This window comes from Halichoerus grypus, chromosome 4, assembly GCF_964656455.1.
Source record: "Halichoerus grypus chromosome 4, mHalGry1.hap1.1, whole genome shotgun sequence".
Lineage (NCBI taxonomy): Eukaryota > Metazoa > Chordata > Mammalia > Carnivora > Phocidae > Halichoerus > Halichoerus grypus.
The window spans coordinates 75,071,796-75,087,873 of NC_135715.1; the positions used below are offsets into that span (position 1 = coordinate 75,071,796).

At 34.4% G+C, this 16,078-nt stretch overlaps 1 protein-coding gene across 3 annotated transcripts in view; it reads right to left on the reverse strand.

Annotated features, from left to right (window-relative positions):
* Positions 1 to 7,189: 7,189 nt before the first annotated feature.
* The window catches only part of NUP58 (nucleoporin 58), a 39,983-nt gene continuing 31,094 nt past the window's right edge, over positions 7,190 to 16,078 (reverse strand). For all 3 annotated transcript variants that reach the window (XM_036117250.2, XM_078070552.1, XM_036117249.2), the window contains 3 exons: positions 12,324 to 12,422; positions 10,620 to 10,715; positions 7,190 to 9,341 (listed from right to left, as the gene is read on the reverse strand). In XM_036117250.2, the coding sequence (XP_035973143.1) occupies positions 9,172 to 9,341; positions 10,620 to 10,715; positions 12,324 to 12,422 (365 nt within the window). In that variant the 3' untranslated portion in view covers positions 7,190 to 9,171. The remainder of the gene's footprint in view (positions 9,342 to 10,619; positions 10,716 to 12,323; positions 12,423 to 16,078) is intronic.

The following is a 16,078-nucleotide window of genomic DNA, read 5'->3' on the forward strand; positions in this document are numbered from 1 at the left end:
GATAAGAGATTATCAAAAAGTGACGAGGCATAGTATTTAAAGGACTAATGAGAACTTCCACAAAGGAAAAAAAAATTGAAGTTTAAAATTAAGTGAATTTTCAATAAAATTACCAAAATGATTAAAATTTTTAAAAGATGGTCTAAACACATGAAAAAATGGTCAACATCACTGGGCATCAGGGAAATACAAATCAAAACCACAATGAGATACCACCTCACACCAGTCAGAATGACTAAAATTAACAAGACAGGAAATGACAGATGTTGGTGAGGATGGGGAGAAAAGGGAACCCTCTTACACTGTTGGTAGGAATGCAAGCTGGTGCAGCCTCTCTGGAGAACAGTATGGAGGTTCCTCAAAAAGCTGAAAATAGAACTACCCTATGACCCAGCAATTGCACTACTAGGTATTTGCCCCAAAGATACAAATGTAGTAATTTGAAGGGGCACTTGCACCTCAATGTTTATAGCAGCAATGTCCACAATAGCCAAACTATGGAAAGAGCCAAGATGTCCATCAACAGATGAATGGATAAAGATGTGGTATATATATATAACGGAATATTACTCAGCCATCAAAAAAATTTAAATCTTGCCATTTGCAACGACATGGATGGAACTGGAGGGTATTATGCTGAATGAAATAAATGAATCAGAGAAAAACAATTATCATATGATCTCACTCATATGTGGAATTTAAGAAACAAAACAGAGGATCATAGGGGAAGGTAGGGAAACCAAAACAAGAAGAAATCAGAGAGGGAGACAAACCATAAGAGACTCTTAATCATAGGAAACAAACTGAGGGTTGCTGGAGGGGAGGGGGGTGGGGGGATGGGATAACTGGGGGATGGACATTAAGGAGGGCATGTGATGTAATGAGCACTGGGTATTATGTAACACTGATGAATCACTGACCTCTACACCTCTGAAACTAATAATACACTATATGTTAATTAATTGAATTTAAATTTTAAAATAATGAATAAATAAAAATTAAAAAATAAAAGATAGTCTAAAATCACAAAGACAATGAGAATAGGAAAAAAGTTAATAGCAAAGGAATTTTAGGAACCATAATGGAAAAGTAACTTAGCCGATCAAGAGGAAGGGGAGGGGCAGAGGGAGAGGGAGAATCTTAAGCAGTCTCCAAGCCCAGCATGGGGCCCTGCTCCATCTCACAACCCTGAGATCATGACCTGAGCTGAAAGCAAGATTTGGATGTTTAACTCACTGAGCCACCCAAGCGCCCCAAGAAAGCTACTAATACTTCTGCAAGTAGGGGTGAAGACGGGACTGAAAACAGAATTGACTAAAAGCTTTAAGAGGTGAAAGTCACTTCCAAATGGAGAAAAGGGAGACTGCTGTTTTTGTAACAAGGCTTATAGAAACAGTTGACTCTTTAAATTCTGTCATGTGATTTTGATAAAAAATAATAATTAAAAAATGAAAATAAATTCTGCTATTTTCAAGAGTAAGAAATTCACTAAACTAATAATTCAGTTAGAAGGGCATAATATTGATAAACAAAAATATGTCTTTAAATGTTCATATATCATCAAAAATAGGGATGACTTTCAATGATACATTTTCAATCTTATTTGTATACAAATGATTTTAATTGTATCTGTACACACACAGACACACACAGATACACACACCTCACACACAATTACAGTTTTAGGGGAAAAAAAGTACAAATAAGACCACATCCACATAGGCTCAACACTACCTACATAAGGATTCTAAAAGTGGTAGTTTTTAGAAACTTCTTAACAGATTATTTCAAAAATAAGATAAAATCATTCCATCAAACAAGTGCTCAGTCAATAAGGTCCAGTAAAAGACAGTTTATTCCAGTTTCCACAGTGGCACCTACAGTTCGCCAAGTAAGGTAAGAATAGAATTTGTCACTCATGTTGTTTATCTAAGAGTTGGTGTCAGTGAATCAAGTTATCATGTTTATCTAGGAGAAAAATTTTTAGAAAGAAAAAAAAGCATTGGCCACAGAGATTTAACTTTTCTTCTGCCTTCTCAATATGTAACTATATAGAAGGCATTAAATTTGGAAATGACACTGAGCTGAAAGTGCTATCATTTAATAATGGGTTTCTAAGACTTCACTAGAACAACACTTGGGATATTGGAGTTTGAATCTTTAGCATCATCACTTAGGACTTGTATCACTTTGAGCAAATTACTTAGTTTCTTCTCTCATCTCTAAAAGAGAAAGGGTATCACCTACCTTAATGTTACTGGAATGCTCAAAAACTTCATGACTGTCAACGCACTCTAGAAAGTGGTATGCATGAAGTCTCCTTTCAGTTCTGCGATTCTCTAATTACAACCTGGCACCAGCCACCTCGCTGAGTCTTCTAAAGACAACTTCATACAATTATGAAGTTGCAATGGTAAATAAATACAAGACTATACATTGTATAACTTAAAATGTCTTAATTCTCTTTTTTTCTTCTCATTGACTTCTCACTCATTCCCAGAAGTCATTAAAAAAAAAAAAAAAAGAGACTAAAAAATTTTGGCAACATAAAAAATTAAAACTTCTCCACAGCAAAAACAAAAACAACCATAAATAGGTGAAAAGGTTAACTGTGAAACATTTGCAATACAGAAGAAATTATATAAAATATTAAGGACGCCTGGGTGGCTCAGTTGGTTAAGCGTCTGCCTTTGGCTTGGGTCATGATCCCAGGGTCCTGGGATCGAGCCCCGCATCGGGCTCCCTGCTCAGCAGGAAGCCTGCTTCTCCCTCTCCCTCTGCCTGCTGCCCCTGCTGCTTGTGCTCTCTTGCGCTCTCTCTGACAAATATATAAATAAAATCTTTGAAAAAAAAGAAATTATATAAAATATTAAGAAAGTTTGAGAGCAACATGAAGGGGGGATGATGACATAATTTTCATTTAAAAATGTCACACGGATCCAAGACTAAAGGTTTAAAATTGTTAGATTTTCCAAACATCTCTACGAATAGAAAGTGAATACCTCCAAAGAGCTCTTACAAATAATTATTTAGAAGACGGCTAATACCACACAAAAATGTTCAAACTCCCTCATAATTAAAGAAATTAATAAAACTGGATGCCATTTTCACTTATCCTACTAGAATTATTTTTAATAGCAAAAAAAAAAAAACACAATCTAAATATTCACCAAAACGAACTAGTTATTAAACAACAGTGTGGACATATATGCTATGCAGCTATGAAGAAAAATAGTAGGTATCAGAATGAAAAGAAATGTAACTGAAACTTCCTCTGGAAAGTGGGGTATCAGTTGCCTTTTATTTTATCCCTTTGTTGTTCAAATGCAAAATTATCTTTATTAAATAAACATGTGGTTCTTTAAATTCAAATTGTTAATAAGTCATTAAAAATAAATGATATTCTGGGGCCCCTGGGTAGCTCAGACCGTTGTGTCCGACTCATTTCTGCTCAGGTCACAATCTCAGGGTAGTGAGATGGAGCCCCACCTCGGGCTCCACACTCAGCATGGAGTCTGTTCAAGATTCTTTCTCCCTCTGCCCCTCCCCCTGCTCTCGTGCACTCTCTCTCTCTCAAATAAATAAAATCTTAAATCACTCATTACTCAAAGCCACCTACTATTACAACTTTTTTGGAGTTTCCCCAAGCCAAATTAGTATCGCCTCTGTGCTCTCAATAATTTTCTTTGTATCTTTATCCTATCACCTTAATAAGAAGTTCGTATTGTATTATACTTATTTACATATAGTAAGAGTTAAAATCCTAGACTCTAGAAAAACAGCCTGGGCTTACTGGCCCATCTACTTACTAGTGACCATTAAAGATTACTGAACTTCTCTGCGCCTATTTTCTCATTTGTAAAAAAGAAATAATAGTACCCACCTCCTAGGACTGAGGAATAAATGAGTTCATATATGGAAAGCTCTTAAGAGCAGGCCCTTGCCTCCACTTAGCACCGGATGTGAGCTGAATCTGAGCACAGAAAATACCCTACTCAGATTTATTTTCCTCTAAACTCCCAGCAGTGACTTGCATACAGCAAATATTAACAAATGTTTACTGAATTAAACTGACTTGCTACCAGAGGATTCAAAGGGGATTGAGGATGACAAAAACAAGGTCTCTGAAAGTTAAATTTACAGCCCACTCTTGAGCACTGCAAACTTTGTGAGCCTGGTAGGTTTTCTGTTGTGCTTCACTGGCAGATTAGGTAGAAGAGGAAAAGTGCATTAGATTGAGTAGGAAAAGGCAAAAAACAATTTGGACCATGACCAATTTTTCCAGTAATCCCTACTCTTTCCTCTATCGCTATCTCTGAGCACCTGAGCTGCTTGCCCATTTCCATGGTCTCCTCAGGCCAGTTGAGGTTCATACAGAGAGATCTAGTCTCCCGCAGTCTGAGCATGTAGTGCTGTCTTGGGTTCCAGGAGTCAGGCAAGCCTTCCTGGAAAGGCTTTCTTGCTAAACTTCTTACTGTCCTAAGAGTCAAATAGCCCAAATTGCTCCCCCTTACCATTTTCAAGGTGAGCAGAGCACCCCTCATGCTGGAATGACTGGCTTTTCTCTGAGCCTCTTCATAGGGAAGCAGTGGGAAAAGGTGGCTACAGGAGTGCGGCCCCTGCTTCTTCCTAACACTCTTTACACCCTCGATATGACTATTTACCAAGTCCCATAGCCCTTTGTACTTACCTTGCCTTGATCTATAGTTTATTGTATACTTGGAATTTCCCCCATCTAAATCATGTAATGTCATTACCCTCAGTGCCTTTGAGAGCTTAGGCATGGAAATCAGTGTGCTATTCCTGTTAACCACAGAAAACCCCAGCTCCAAGATTTGACAGCCATGTGACCTCCAGTAAACTGCTTAAATTAAGCCTCAGTTTCCTCATCTAGAAATTGGAGTTTTTTGCCTTATAGGATAATATTGAGATTAAACAGGGTTAAGTGTATAAAAGTTGTGAGTGTGCCGCCCAGAACAGACTACACACTCAATAAATGGGGGATACCCATAAGACAAAGGTGCCTTTGTGAATGAGATTTAAACTAGGCCCTCCGGCTCAGATTTTTCAGGACACTGACCCTGTGTTACCAAGTCCCAAGGTTGCATCCCCTAAGTAATAACTTTGTGGTGTGAGCTCCAAAAAATACAGTGCAGCCAGGTTTATACACAGTGAAACTGGAACAAGGCACAGAGAAGGGGATGCCAAAGCGAATGTGATAAAGCATTCAAAGCCAAATATTTCACACACAAAAATCCCATTACAATATTGCCAAAAGCACTATTCAAATTCCCTTGTTGCCAAAAAGCACTATTTGAGATTATTCGGAAGACATTAACTTGGGTTTACCGTACCATCACAGAAGAACAGTTAATCTGCCTCTGTAATAATGCGAATGACCTTGTACCAACTGCAGGAAAAAATCCACCCACAGAAATAAAATCAGGATGCTGTTAGGAAAAACAATTAACCAAGTATCTAATAAACACTGTAAAACCTTGCTGAAAGAATAAGAGACCTAATAAACACATGTATCATGCTATCCATATTAAAATGTCAACTCTCCCCAGATCATAATGTATTTTATTTGTATAAACCCAATCAAAATCCCAATAAGATCTTTTAAAGAAAAATAACAGGTACTCAAGTTTATTTTAAAGAATAAGTGTCCTGGGGCGCCTGGGTGGCTCAGTTGGTTAAGCGACTGCCTTCGGCTCAGGTCATGATCCTGGAGTCCCGGGATCGAGCCCCGCGTCGGGCTCCCTGCTCAGCGGGGAGTCTGCTTCTCCCTCTGACCCTCCCCCCTCTCATGCTCTCTCTCTATCTCATTCTCTCTCTCAAATAAATAAATAAATAAAATCTTAAAAAAAAAAAAAAGAGTAAGTGTCCTAAAATGGCCACCCCACACAAAACCAAAAACCAAAAAAAAAAAAAAAGAGTAAGATAGGGCAGCTTCCCCGCCAAGTACCGAAACAGAGCACCCAGCTCTAGTGATTACCAGCAGTGAGGTACTGCTGTGCAGCAAGAGCAGTCATGCTTGCAAAGCATCAGGGGCTCGATTCTATTACTAATACAACTACCCATCTTTACCAACCCCATTTTTCAGATGATAAAGCTTAAGGTCTAGAAAAGTGAATAACTTGCCCAAGATCACACAGGTTCAAGGCAAGGGTCTGAACCCAGCTGACTCCAGGAGTCCAAACTACCTCACAAGAAAAATACTAATGTCCATTATCTAGAGATCATTAAGAAAAAAAACCCTACTAAATAACCTGGTATAAAAATGGACAAAGGATATCAACATGCAATTACATTAACATGCAAATGGCTAAATATATATTAAAAAGCTCAACCTCACAAATACTTACTATTAAGATTGATAATATCTAGGGTTACAGAGAATACTTGGAAATGGGTACTCATACATGCTGCATTAGTGTATTACTTATACAGCAATTTTGGAAGGCAATCTGGCATTAATAAATACAATCTGTATGCCTTTTCAGTAATTCCTCTTCAAGCATCAGTCCCAAAGAAACATTAAACATAAGCACAAAGAGCCACGTACAAAGATATTCACTGCAGCTTTTTCTGTAAAACTGAAATACTGGAAAGAACTGAATTGCCCAAGCACAGAGAATATGCTATGGGATGGTACATAAAAAGCAAATTACATGGACTGACATGGAAAAACATGGTGATCTATCATTAAAGGGGGAAAAAAGCAAATCATAGCACATACAGATTTTTAACCCATTTGTTAGAAAAAAAAGGATCTAAGAGAGAATGATAAAATGTGAGAAAACGAGAGAGAGAAAATAAAAGGGAAAAGGAAAAAATGAACATTTGTACATGTTACATGGGAAACAGCATTTTTTAAAGGGGTCCAAAAGGATAGACACCAAACTATGAACAGTATATACTCAGGGGAAGAAAGTGGGATTAGGGCCTGGGAGTTGAAGGGGACTTTCACATTCTACCCAATACTCTTCTATATAACTATGTTTTTGTAATCTTGAGAAGACAAAAGCAAGTGACAAAGAACTTACTATCTTGTGTTCACTCTGTAATTTTTTAAAGAAGCAATATATTTAACCTGGTAAAAAGAAAACACTAAAAACCGACCAAAGGGAATAAAAGAGCAATAAAGAGAAAATTACATATTAAGAACTACTGACACCTATAAAGATTCAAAGCAATTGACACAATAAATTTTATTGTTTACATAATGATAGGCTCTGGACAGAGTGAAGACAACGGGACAATGACAACACATTTAAACTCCTATCACAAATTGATCTGTTACAAATTTCCAGTGCTTCAACATATTAAAATGTAAAATATATAAAGAAAAAAATAAGAAATATAAATACTCAGATTTTTGCAGCACAATGCAACGTCCTTTTAAAAAAAAGGTTTGCTGTAATTGGGTATTTAATTCCGACAGTAATTCAAAACACAAAATCCCACATTTTCCTACCCTTCCCCAAAATATGGATCTGGGGATTGCAGTATTAGAGAAGTATGCAAAAATAAAAACAACTTCAGTGCTCAGAAACAAAGCATTTTCCTTATTTTAATGCATCAAGGCGCAAAAGTTTCAATTCCAAAAAGCCAATCATTGCTATATGCGGATAAATAAAACAGACTTAACAACACTTTAATAATCAAACCCAACTAACATTATACTAAAAATATATGTGTGTGTATATATATATATATGCAATACCTATTTTAGAAAAAAAGGTGTCTTGGTGAAAATGATTCTGAAAATATTCACTTGATGCACATTATGTACAAAACCTTCTATATAAAAAATTAAACTATTTTCAATGAAATTCCGTGTTCACATCCCATTTGAAAACTGTACTTGAAAGATAAGTAGGTCTACCTAATGGTTTCTGTCTGAAATCATGGCTAAGGCAGTTCTCTTTCCAAGGGCCCTCTTTTTCACCCACTCTATGTCACTAATACTAATATAGACAAATATTACACAGATGCAATCTGACATGCCTATGTGCTATTACCTGGGATTCTGTTCACTGTTAAAACGGGATAGTTTATAGTTGCTACAAAGAATACATTTTTTCTTAAAATATATTGTTTCTCTATTCCAAATTAAGCACTTACTTAAGACATTAAGAGGTTGATAAACCACTCCATTTGGTGTCAATATCAATAGCCCTATAAGAAAGAACTCTGTATTGGAATAGCTAGAAAAGTTTCCACTAAAGTAATAGTGCATCCTTCACCTGCATAGAATCAATTTGGCTTAATAGCTCTTTGCCCCCAGACACCAGTCTGGAGTTCAAATATGCTCTTGAAGGTTCATCTCAGATATGAGAAAACATCTCATATAGGCAATATGAGGGTATATGGGATAATAAAAGTTGTTAAAGTCTGTTCAATGATTCTTACAGCACTCCTCATTCAGAGTAGCTGTTAGAGGTTAACGTGGAAACAAAAATGGAAAAGACTGGGGGGCAATGAAGCAGAGTTGGTCAAATATTTACACCAGTAATCATTTCACTAAATCTTTAAGCAAATAACTGCAATGACCTGGTACCTCTAAGCTCATCATTCTACAAGCACTGAGGATTTGAAGCTTAAAAGGTGAAAAATAGAATACCCTTAGAAAAGGGGAACAAGTCTGAGGCAAAAGTTGTAGGTCTGTAAATATATATTTTATATGAACACACAACTGTGTGTATTATTCTGTATATATTTACATATGTATTCACAAGATGCCCTGCAGTGTAGTTCAAAAGGCCTTTATCAAGGAACAAACTGATTCCAGTATAGGACTCAAGAGTTCATACCACCTGTATAAGAAACAAATGTGCATATATTCACATCATGTAAACCTTATCAACAAAAACATTGCTACGACACCAGGTTAAATAGGTTTTACTAATCAGTGATGTAATCAGAACATTTCTTACACTGACAATCAAAATAATGAAAAATACACAACTGGGTTTCAAATTCACAAGAAAAAAGATGTTTAGCATGGCAAACAAGAACAAAGTTCAGATTCCAGAGTAGGGAAAAATATCAAAACTTTATAAATCTCCTGGGATGCAATTTAATTACTGCATCGATTTTAGAAAAATAGACTCATAGAATGAACGATGCTGCTATGAATTCTCTCAACCACATCAACCCATATGTTTATCTTTTTCCTCTTTTGTTTCCAGCTGGAGGTTTCTTCAACTGAAGGAGTTGTCCTCCTGTTCCAAAACCTGCAGAGGCAGGATTGGACACCCCAAATGTCAAACCAGCTGATGCCGTGATGCCAGGATTGCTGAAGTTAAACCCAGATGTACTTGAGCTGCCAAAGCCTTATGTTTAGGGAAGAAAATATTCGTATCAGAAGTTAAATAACAAAAACAAATATAAAAAAATGGGGATGAGAGGTAAATTTCTAGCTAAAAGAATATATAATCTATAAAAATAACAAGTATCTTAGAACCCTAACTTTGTAACATGGAATTTTACAGGAAAATAATTTAGCTAACAACTAAGAGGCACCTTTAAATAAGACAGAAATTTAGTGATCCAGGCCAAAAGAGAAACCTTAGCACAAATAACTGAACTCTACAGAAAACTTCAAGTTGTCAGATGCTTTCCTGTTAATTAAATATTCCATGGTGCCTTCCTCCTCAGCCCCTCTAGAAACATATTATCAACATGTAAAAGAGAGACTTCACAACCTTTGGACCCACTCTTGTAATCCTAAGTCCTCCAAGAAGGCCTTAACCCACGATTTTCAGGGCAATGAACACACCAAAGAGTAGTACCAATTGTTCTGATTTTATAAGAACCTTTGCAAAACTAAGATCAAGAACTAGCACTGCCTACTTAACTAAAAGTACCATATTTAGATTATAATTCTCAAACCACTGAATTCTACTGTTATTTTACTCTTTTGGAACTGCTGATTTTAAATACCACTTAATATTAAATGGAATTTCCTTAAAATTCCCTCAATTTAAACGTAATTTAATAAGTATTATGTCATTATTTCAGACATGCTATTTATTCCTAAGCACTGCATGTTAAAACAAGCCATTATTTACGAACATAGAGGAAATGGAGAAGAAATCTGGAATTTTCTACTCGAAGAGTCAAAAGATTATATACCTATTTCAAATGAACAAAGAATCCAATTAATCATCATGTCTAAGCCTGGTGTTCTTAAAACCAAAGGGACTGATAACTAAAGAACATCTCTTTGGGAGAAAAATTATTCTCCTAAATAAATAATGATAAAAACTGGGTTAAAACCTTTATAATCATGGGTTATTTTTATAATAATGAAGAGACTTGTTTAACCATGAAACTAGTCTTTGGGTTTAAAAGACTCTCTACTTAGTTAAAAGAGGACATAATTACTTATTATATCAAACTAATAAGTCTTGTTAGAAATATTTCACAAACCTTTTAGTTTATAAGAGAGATAAAACTGTATGATTTGTTAGGCTTGCATGCTTCATTCAGGGGGTAGAAACTGAATCAGGGATCATTTTTGGATACTGGAAATAACAATACTTATACTTTTAAATTAAATAATTTGCATCTTTAAATTTGCCTGAAATTCAGGCCAAAAACACACAAACCTGCACTAAGACTTCCTGAGGGTTTATTTGTTGTTCCAAATCCAAATGTGGAGGCCCCTGTGGTGCTGCATCCAAAACCAGAGCTAGTTCCAAATCCTAGTGGAAGGGTAATAGAGAAATATACAATGGTATGTAAAACATAGGTTAAAGGATACTGACAAGTAAAACCTAAAATTACCAAAGGTCTAATAAATACAGTGCTATTACAGAAACCTGTGATTTACTCTTTTGCATAAGGCTTTTGGAAGAATCAGGTTAAATCTGAGATAAACATTTTTTATGTATTTAGACTAAATTTATGACCCATCAGTAATTTTTAAAGAACAAAGCTATAAAGAACAAGATCGTATTAGTATTTTCTCTCCCAAATGGACTAGCAATGTTAGTGACCATTCAAATATGATGTCAAACAGATATAAACATAGCTACTTAGGGATATTTCATTAAAAAAAAAAAAAAAAGACTGACTAAATTCATAAATAAGCATGACATGCACAACAATTTAAATGCCAAGTACCATAAGGTAACTTTACTCTGCTTTTTACCAAAACGTTTTCACTTACAAACTTTTACCACTGAAAACTTGCATAATTACAACATAGTCAATCACGTTAAACCTACTCAGTAACGATAGTCTCCTGTCACATACCAGCCGATGTTAACAATTGAGAAATTTAGAGTGGGAGCATTCATGGTTTTTCTCTTAATAATACTATTCACAATTTAAATAAAGAAATATTTTTCATTATATAAAGTTGAAGAGTTGATTCTGCTAAGTAAAGACTGTTTCCATTCTCTTAAAAGTCAAGTGCTCTAAAAATAAAATTCAAACTCTTAGGCTACTCTGCAACAGCTTATCTAAAATACTGAGTTTGACAGTATTATGGCCTATAACGCTAAGAAATATGATAGCAAATTGGATTATAGATCATAGGACATATGCTGTCTGCCAAAATTCTACTAATTCCAATAGAGTCTACTATATTAAGTAACCTTGATTGCTCACTGGCTTCCCTCTTACGATGATGTATTTTAGTGGAAATAAGGGAACCTTATTCATATATAATGAATGACAATACAATTGTTACAATACACTCTATTTTCAAATACCCATACCAGAGAATTGTGAATATGTTTGTATTTAGCATGACGACTTATAGAAGACTTACCTTACTAGTTAGAATTAACTTATAAAACTATTAATTGCTACATATACAAGTATGCATAAAGGCAAATATGCCAAAAATGCTCAGGAAAAGACAGAAGCCGAGCTGTTCAATTATAAAAAAATTATTTCCCCATTTAAAGTGTCATTTACAGAAGAAGAAGATAATGATTAGTAGGATGTATGTCCAGAAGTAGTTTGGACTCCAAACCGATGTTATTAAGACTACTGATTTTTTAAAGTTAATTAAATTTATTAAAACTAAGTAATTTGCAATTTCACATTTTAGCATATTGCTTTGAAAATATGAAAATCCCTACCAATTAATTTTACTACTCTTTTGTACTTACTATTCACCAAAGATGAAATGATTTTTTTAAGTTCTAAATCTAATACTAGAAAGCACTAATTATGTTTGGAGAACTGTTTTTGTCAGATGGAAACTTCACTTCAGCAGACCCTCTTAGAAATTTTTTACAGGCTACTATCAATTCAAATGTATAATAGTCCATTGCAATATTAGAAAAGTGAAAGTGTACCTCCAAGGTTTGAAGAACCTAAGCCACTTGATTGCAAGCCAGTGCCAATACCTGAGCCGAATGGCGTTCCAAAACTAACTCCCAGAGATGGCTGTGGCCCTGGTACAACAAAACAAAACAAAAACAGAAACAAAACAAAACAAAACAAAAAATGGGGGGGGAAAAAAAACAAATTTGCCTTACTCTTTCAAGATTAAAGTTTCTTTATGAAATTATTTTTTAAATAAACAGTGATTAATTTTGACAAATGCTATTTGCTAAAACTCAATTTTCAGGATGTCTCCCCAGCCTGATTTATCTATCCTAACTGATTTACCTATCCAAAACAAAATTGTTTTTAAGTGACTTGTTTGTGCCATACAATTAAGAGGCTTACCACACTGAACGATGAATGTTAATTTACCCTACTAAGTAATTTGAAATCTTTAATGTATTGTAAATTATAATTCTTTTAGTTTTACTTCTAGAATGGTTTTAGATCTCCCCACTTGTTTTCTGATGAAATTACTTGGTGTAATCAGTAAAGGTTTTTATTTTTTTTCTTTTTAAAACAAGCTCCTTATCGTTAGAGTCAAGTCTCAACTGATCAGACTGACACTAACGTGGCAAAACTATCATGTTACTTCATAAGAGTAAGTACCAAAAAACTAGGCATCACTTTTTATATGAAATATAAATAATATATACAATAAATAGATAAAAAACAAGACAATGTTTTATTTTATTAAATTTATTGTTCAGTTTAAAGCAAATCAATTACACAGTAACATGACAATTCCAACTTGTTCACAAAAAGTGATAACTGAGTTCTATTATTAAGCTCTGCTACATTACACCACTTATCACCTGATTAAATAAGATAGATAATGAACATTTACAAAGGCACCGCTGTGTACCTTGACAGATTCAATACATTCAAGATTTCAATTCAGAAGTTTCTTTCCAACATTTTGGAAAATGTACTCAGATGCAGAACAATTAGTCATCCTTTTCCCGTTTGTTACTTTAAAGATTTTGGCTGAGTTTGTTTGGCAAGAATAGCATCAAACTTACTAGCCTCTCTTTTTAACTACTTTTTTTTTTCTTTAACTAAGCAGAATACAAAAATCTAAAAATCTCTCATTTGATAAATAATTTATGAAAATTATTCAATAAATTTCATAGTACAATCTTCAGTCTTGTCTTTTTCAAGCACAGTGATCAGTGCATCTCAAAGTTGAGGGAACTGCCAAAGTAATATACAGTTTGAAATTTAAACTTTTCAAAAAAATCAAAGCCTTCAAGTTGTTCAATGAAGAATGAGGTTTGTATATTCAAAAGGTAGTGTAAAATTATAAAGCATTAAAAAAAAAAAAGAGGAAACTGCATTTTGCTACACTGGGACAGAAACTGGACTTTTCAAATAGCTTCTACCCAGAAAATAAAGAATAAGAACTAATAGCAGCCAGAGTTCTTATACTATTATTAAAAAATAAATTAAAAAAGGATTTAAATTTTTACATCCAGTTTGAGATCAATTTGAGAATAAAATACCTGCCTAGCAGCTCTTTTGTAAAATGTTACTATAGGAAAAAGAAACTAAGCATATTACTCTCTTATTTCTAACAAAAATAACACGTAGAAAACACACGTCCAGTTTCTTGAACACTGAGAGACCTAAGTGTCACGTGTTGATAGAGGCACTGCTGGTGGGAGACCCTAAAGAATAATGCACACCACAGCCCTCAGCCCTACAGGTCGTTAAGAGTTACTCAAATAACATGCTTTTTGTTGTGTGTGGGTCTGTTTTTAAGAGTAACCCTAATCATCAATATTCAGGATATAGGTAATCAAGAACTCTGACAATGACAAGACTTTCCATTGCACAACAGGTACATGATACTTTGAGTTTTGTACCTTCACACAAATTCTGAAGGCAACATCATTTATAAAACTAGTAGGCAAATGTATAACATTTTTTAATATTAAAAACTCATGATAAATATCTCCCATGCCAAAGTATTAGCATATATTACACTCTGGCCACCATATAAATTAGTTTCACTATTAGAAAGCAGAATCTAAATCCTTCAGGCAAAAGTCACGTAAACAATTCAAGAAATCTGTTTCAAAATCTGAATAGTCATTCAATGAGAGGCTTAGTTCCATAAATAAAACCAAGTTAGTAGTAATATATCCCAATAATTGCCCAAAGTGAAATCTTCATGTAGAGTAACATTTTACAAAAGTTACCGTATAATATATTCACACACAACAAAATCAAGTTTAGCACTGTAATTCATATTTTCCAGAATAAATTCTACTTTCTTAAAAGTAAAACTGCATTCACAGGAAAAGGACTAAAGTGCTAAAATTTTTTAATAATTTTCAATAATACTCAAAATACCTAATGTAATTAGTATGATTATTCCTAAGTCATATTTTAAAAATAATTTTTCTTAGAAACAAAAAAATGCCTTTTCCCCAATTTGAAAAATTTTACTTACTGATTTAATGGGGAATGTTCCTTTGGTTGTTAAATACAACAAAACCACAAAACTACAAGAAACTAAAATGAAATACTTAAAGTTTCCTATTTAACACTACATCTTAAATGTCCAAACCTACACTAAAAGCTAGAAATTAGGAATTCCTAACAAAATGTCTCAGCTCTCCTTAAAAATAGCAGCTAAGTCACATGAGAATAGTCTTATTATGTAAACATCAAGAACTTTTAAAAGTGTCAAAACACAACAGCAAAACTTAATCCCAATACATTAGCTTAAAACAATCTATCCTAAGTTAAAATTATACTGATAATCCTAATGTAAATGTCTTAAGCTTTTTAAGAGGCTTCAAAAGCACTGATGGACAAGTGTACTCAAGATCTACTAATATGTCATTTATCCATGTATCGATGCTTATTTCATACATAATTAGCCTGCTGGTTTTTCATCAATTCTCTTTAGTCTTCAGAAGCAATAACCATAAATCATGCAGGCCTAATCTCTATTATATTTTTTCATTAAAAAACACCAAAGAAAAGTTAAGAAGTCACTTAAATCCATACCTCCACCTCCAAGAAAGACTACGCAGAAACCACCCTCAGAAGGTAGAAGCCTAAGAAGCTATCTGCACTTTTTACATTAATGAAGTCAAGAACTCATATGCAACCAAAAGCAAAACCCGACAACTCAGATCTTGCACAGATCAACAGTGATGTATAAAAACAGCACACCAGCTTTACCTAACTGAATCTAGATGGTCTTTAAAATTTGTTATTGGCACTTAAAAAAAAAAAAAAAAAAAGATGTCCTCAAAGTCACGAGACATAAAGAATAAGTCAGTGAGTACAAAGCACAATGCAAGAATTTCTCAAAAGGCTGTAACTCATGAAAGCAGTACATATCTAAGAGACCTCATCCATCTCCCTGTAGTGGTGACATGACTGGAATAACTACCATTCTAAGATGCATAAAGGAATGCACTATGGAGCTGGGGAGGCCTTCAAAGAAACAAAAGGAAAAAGAGAAGACATAATGCAAAACTGTTAATACTATTGTTTAGCTTCTCAGTTCTAAAAATCCACACAACTCAAAATGAAAACAAGGTAAGACTGTTTAAGGTTGATAAATTACAATCCTGCCAGCCGATGAGGAAGCCCTTACGTGGGTTTCAGAACTGCAGGGAACACAGAAAGCAGTCAAGTTTCCCTGAAGCGTGGCAAAAGTCACAATAAAATTAAATGAGCAAAGGCTCCTCAAGATGATTACTCT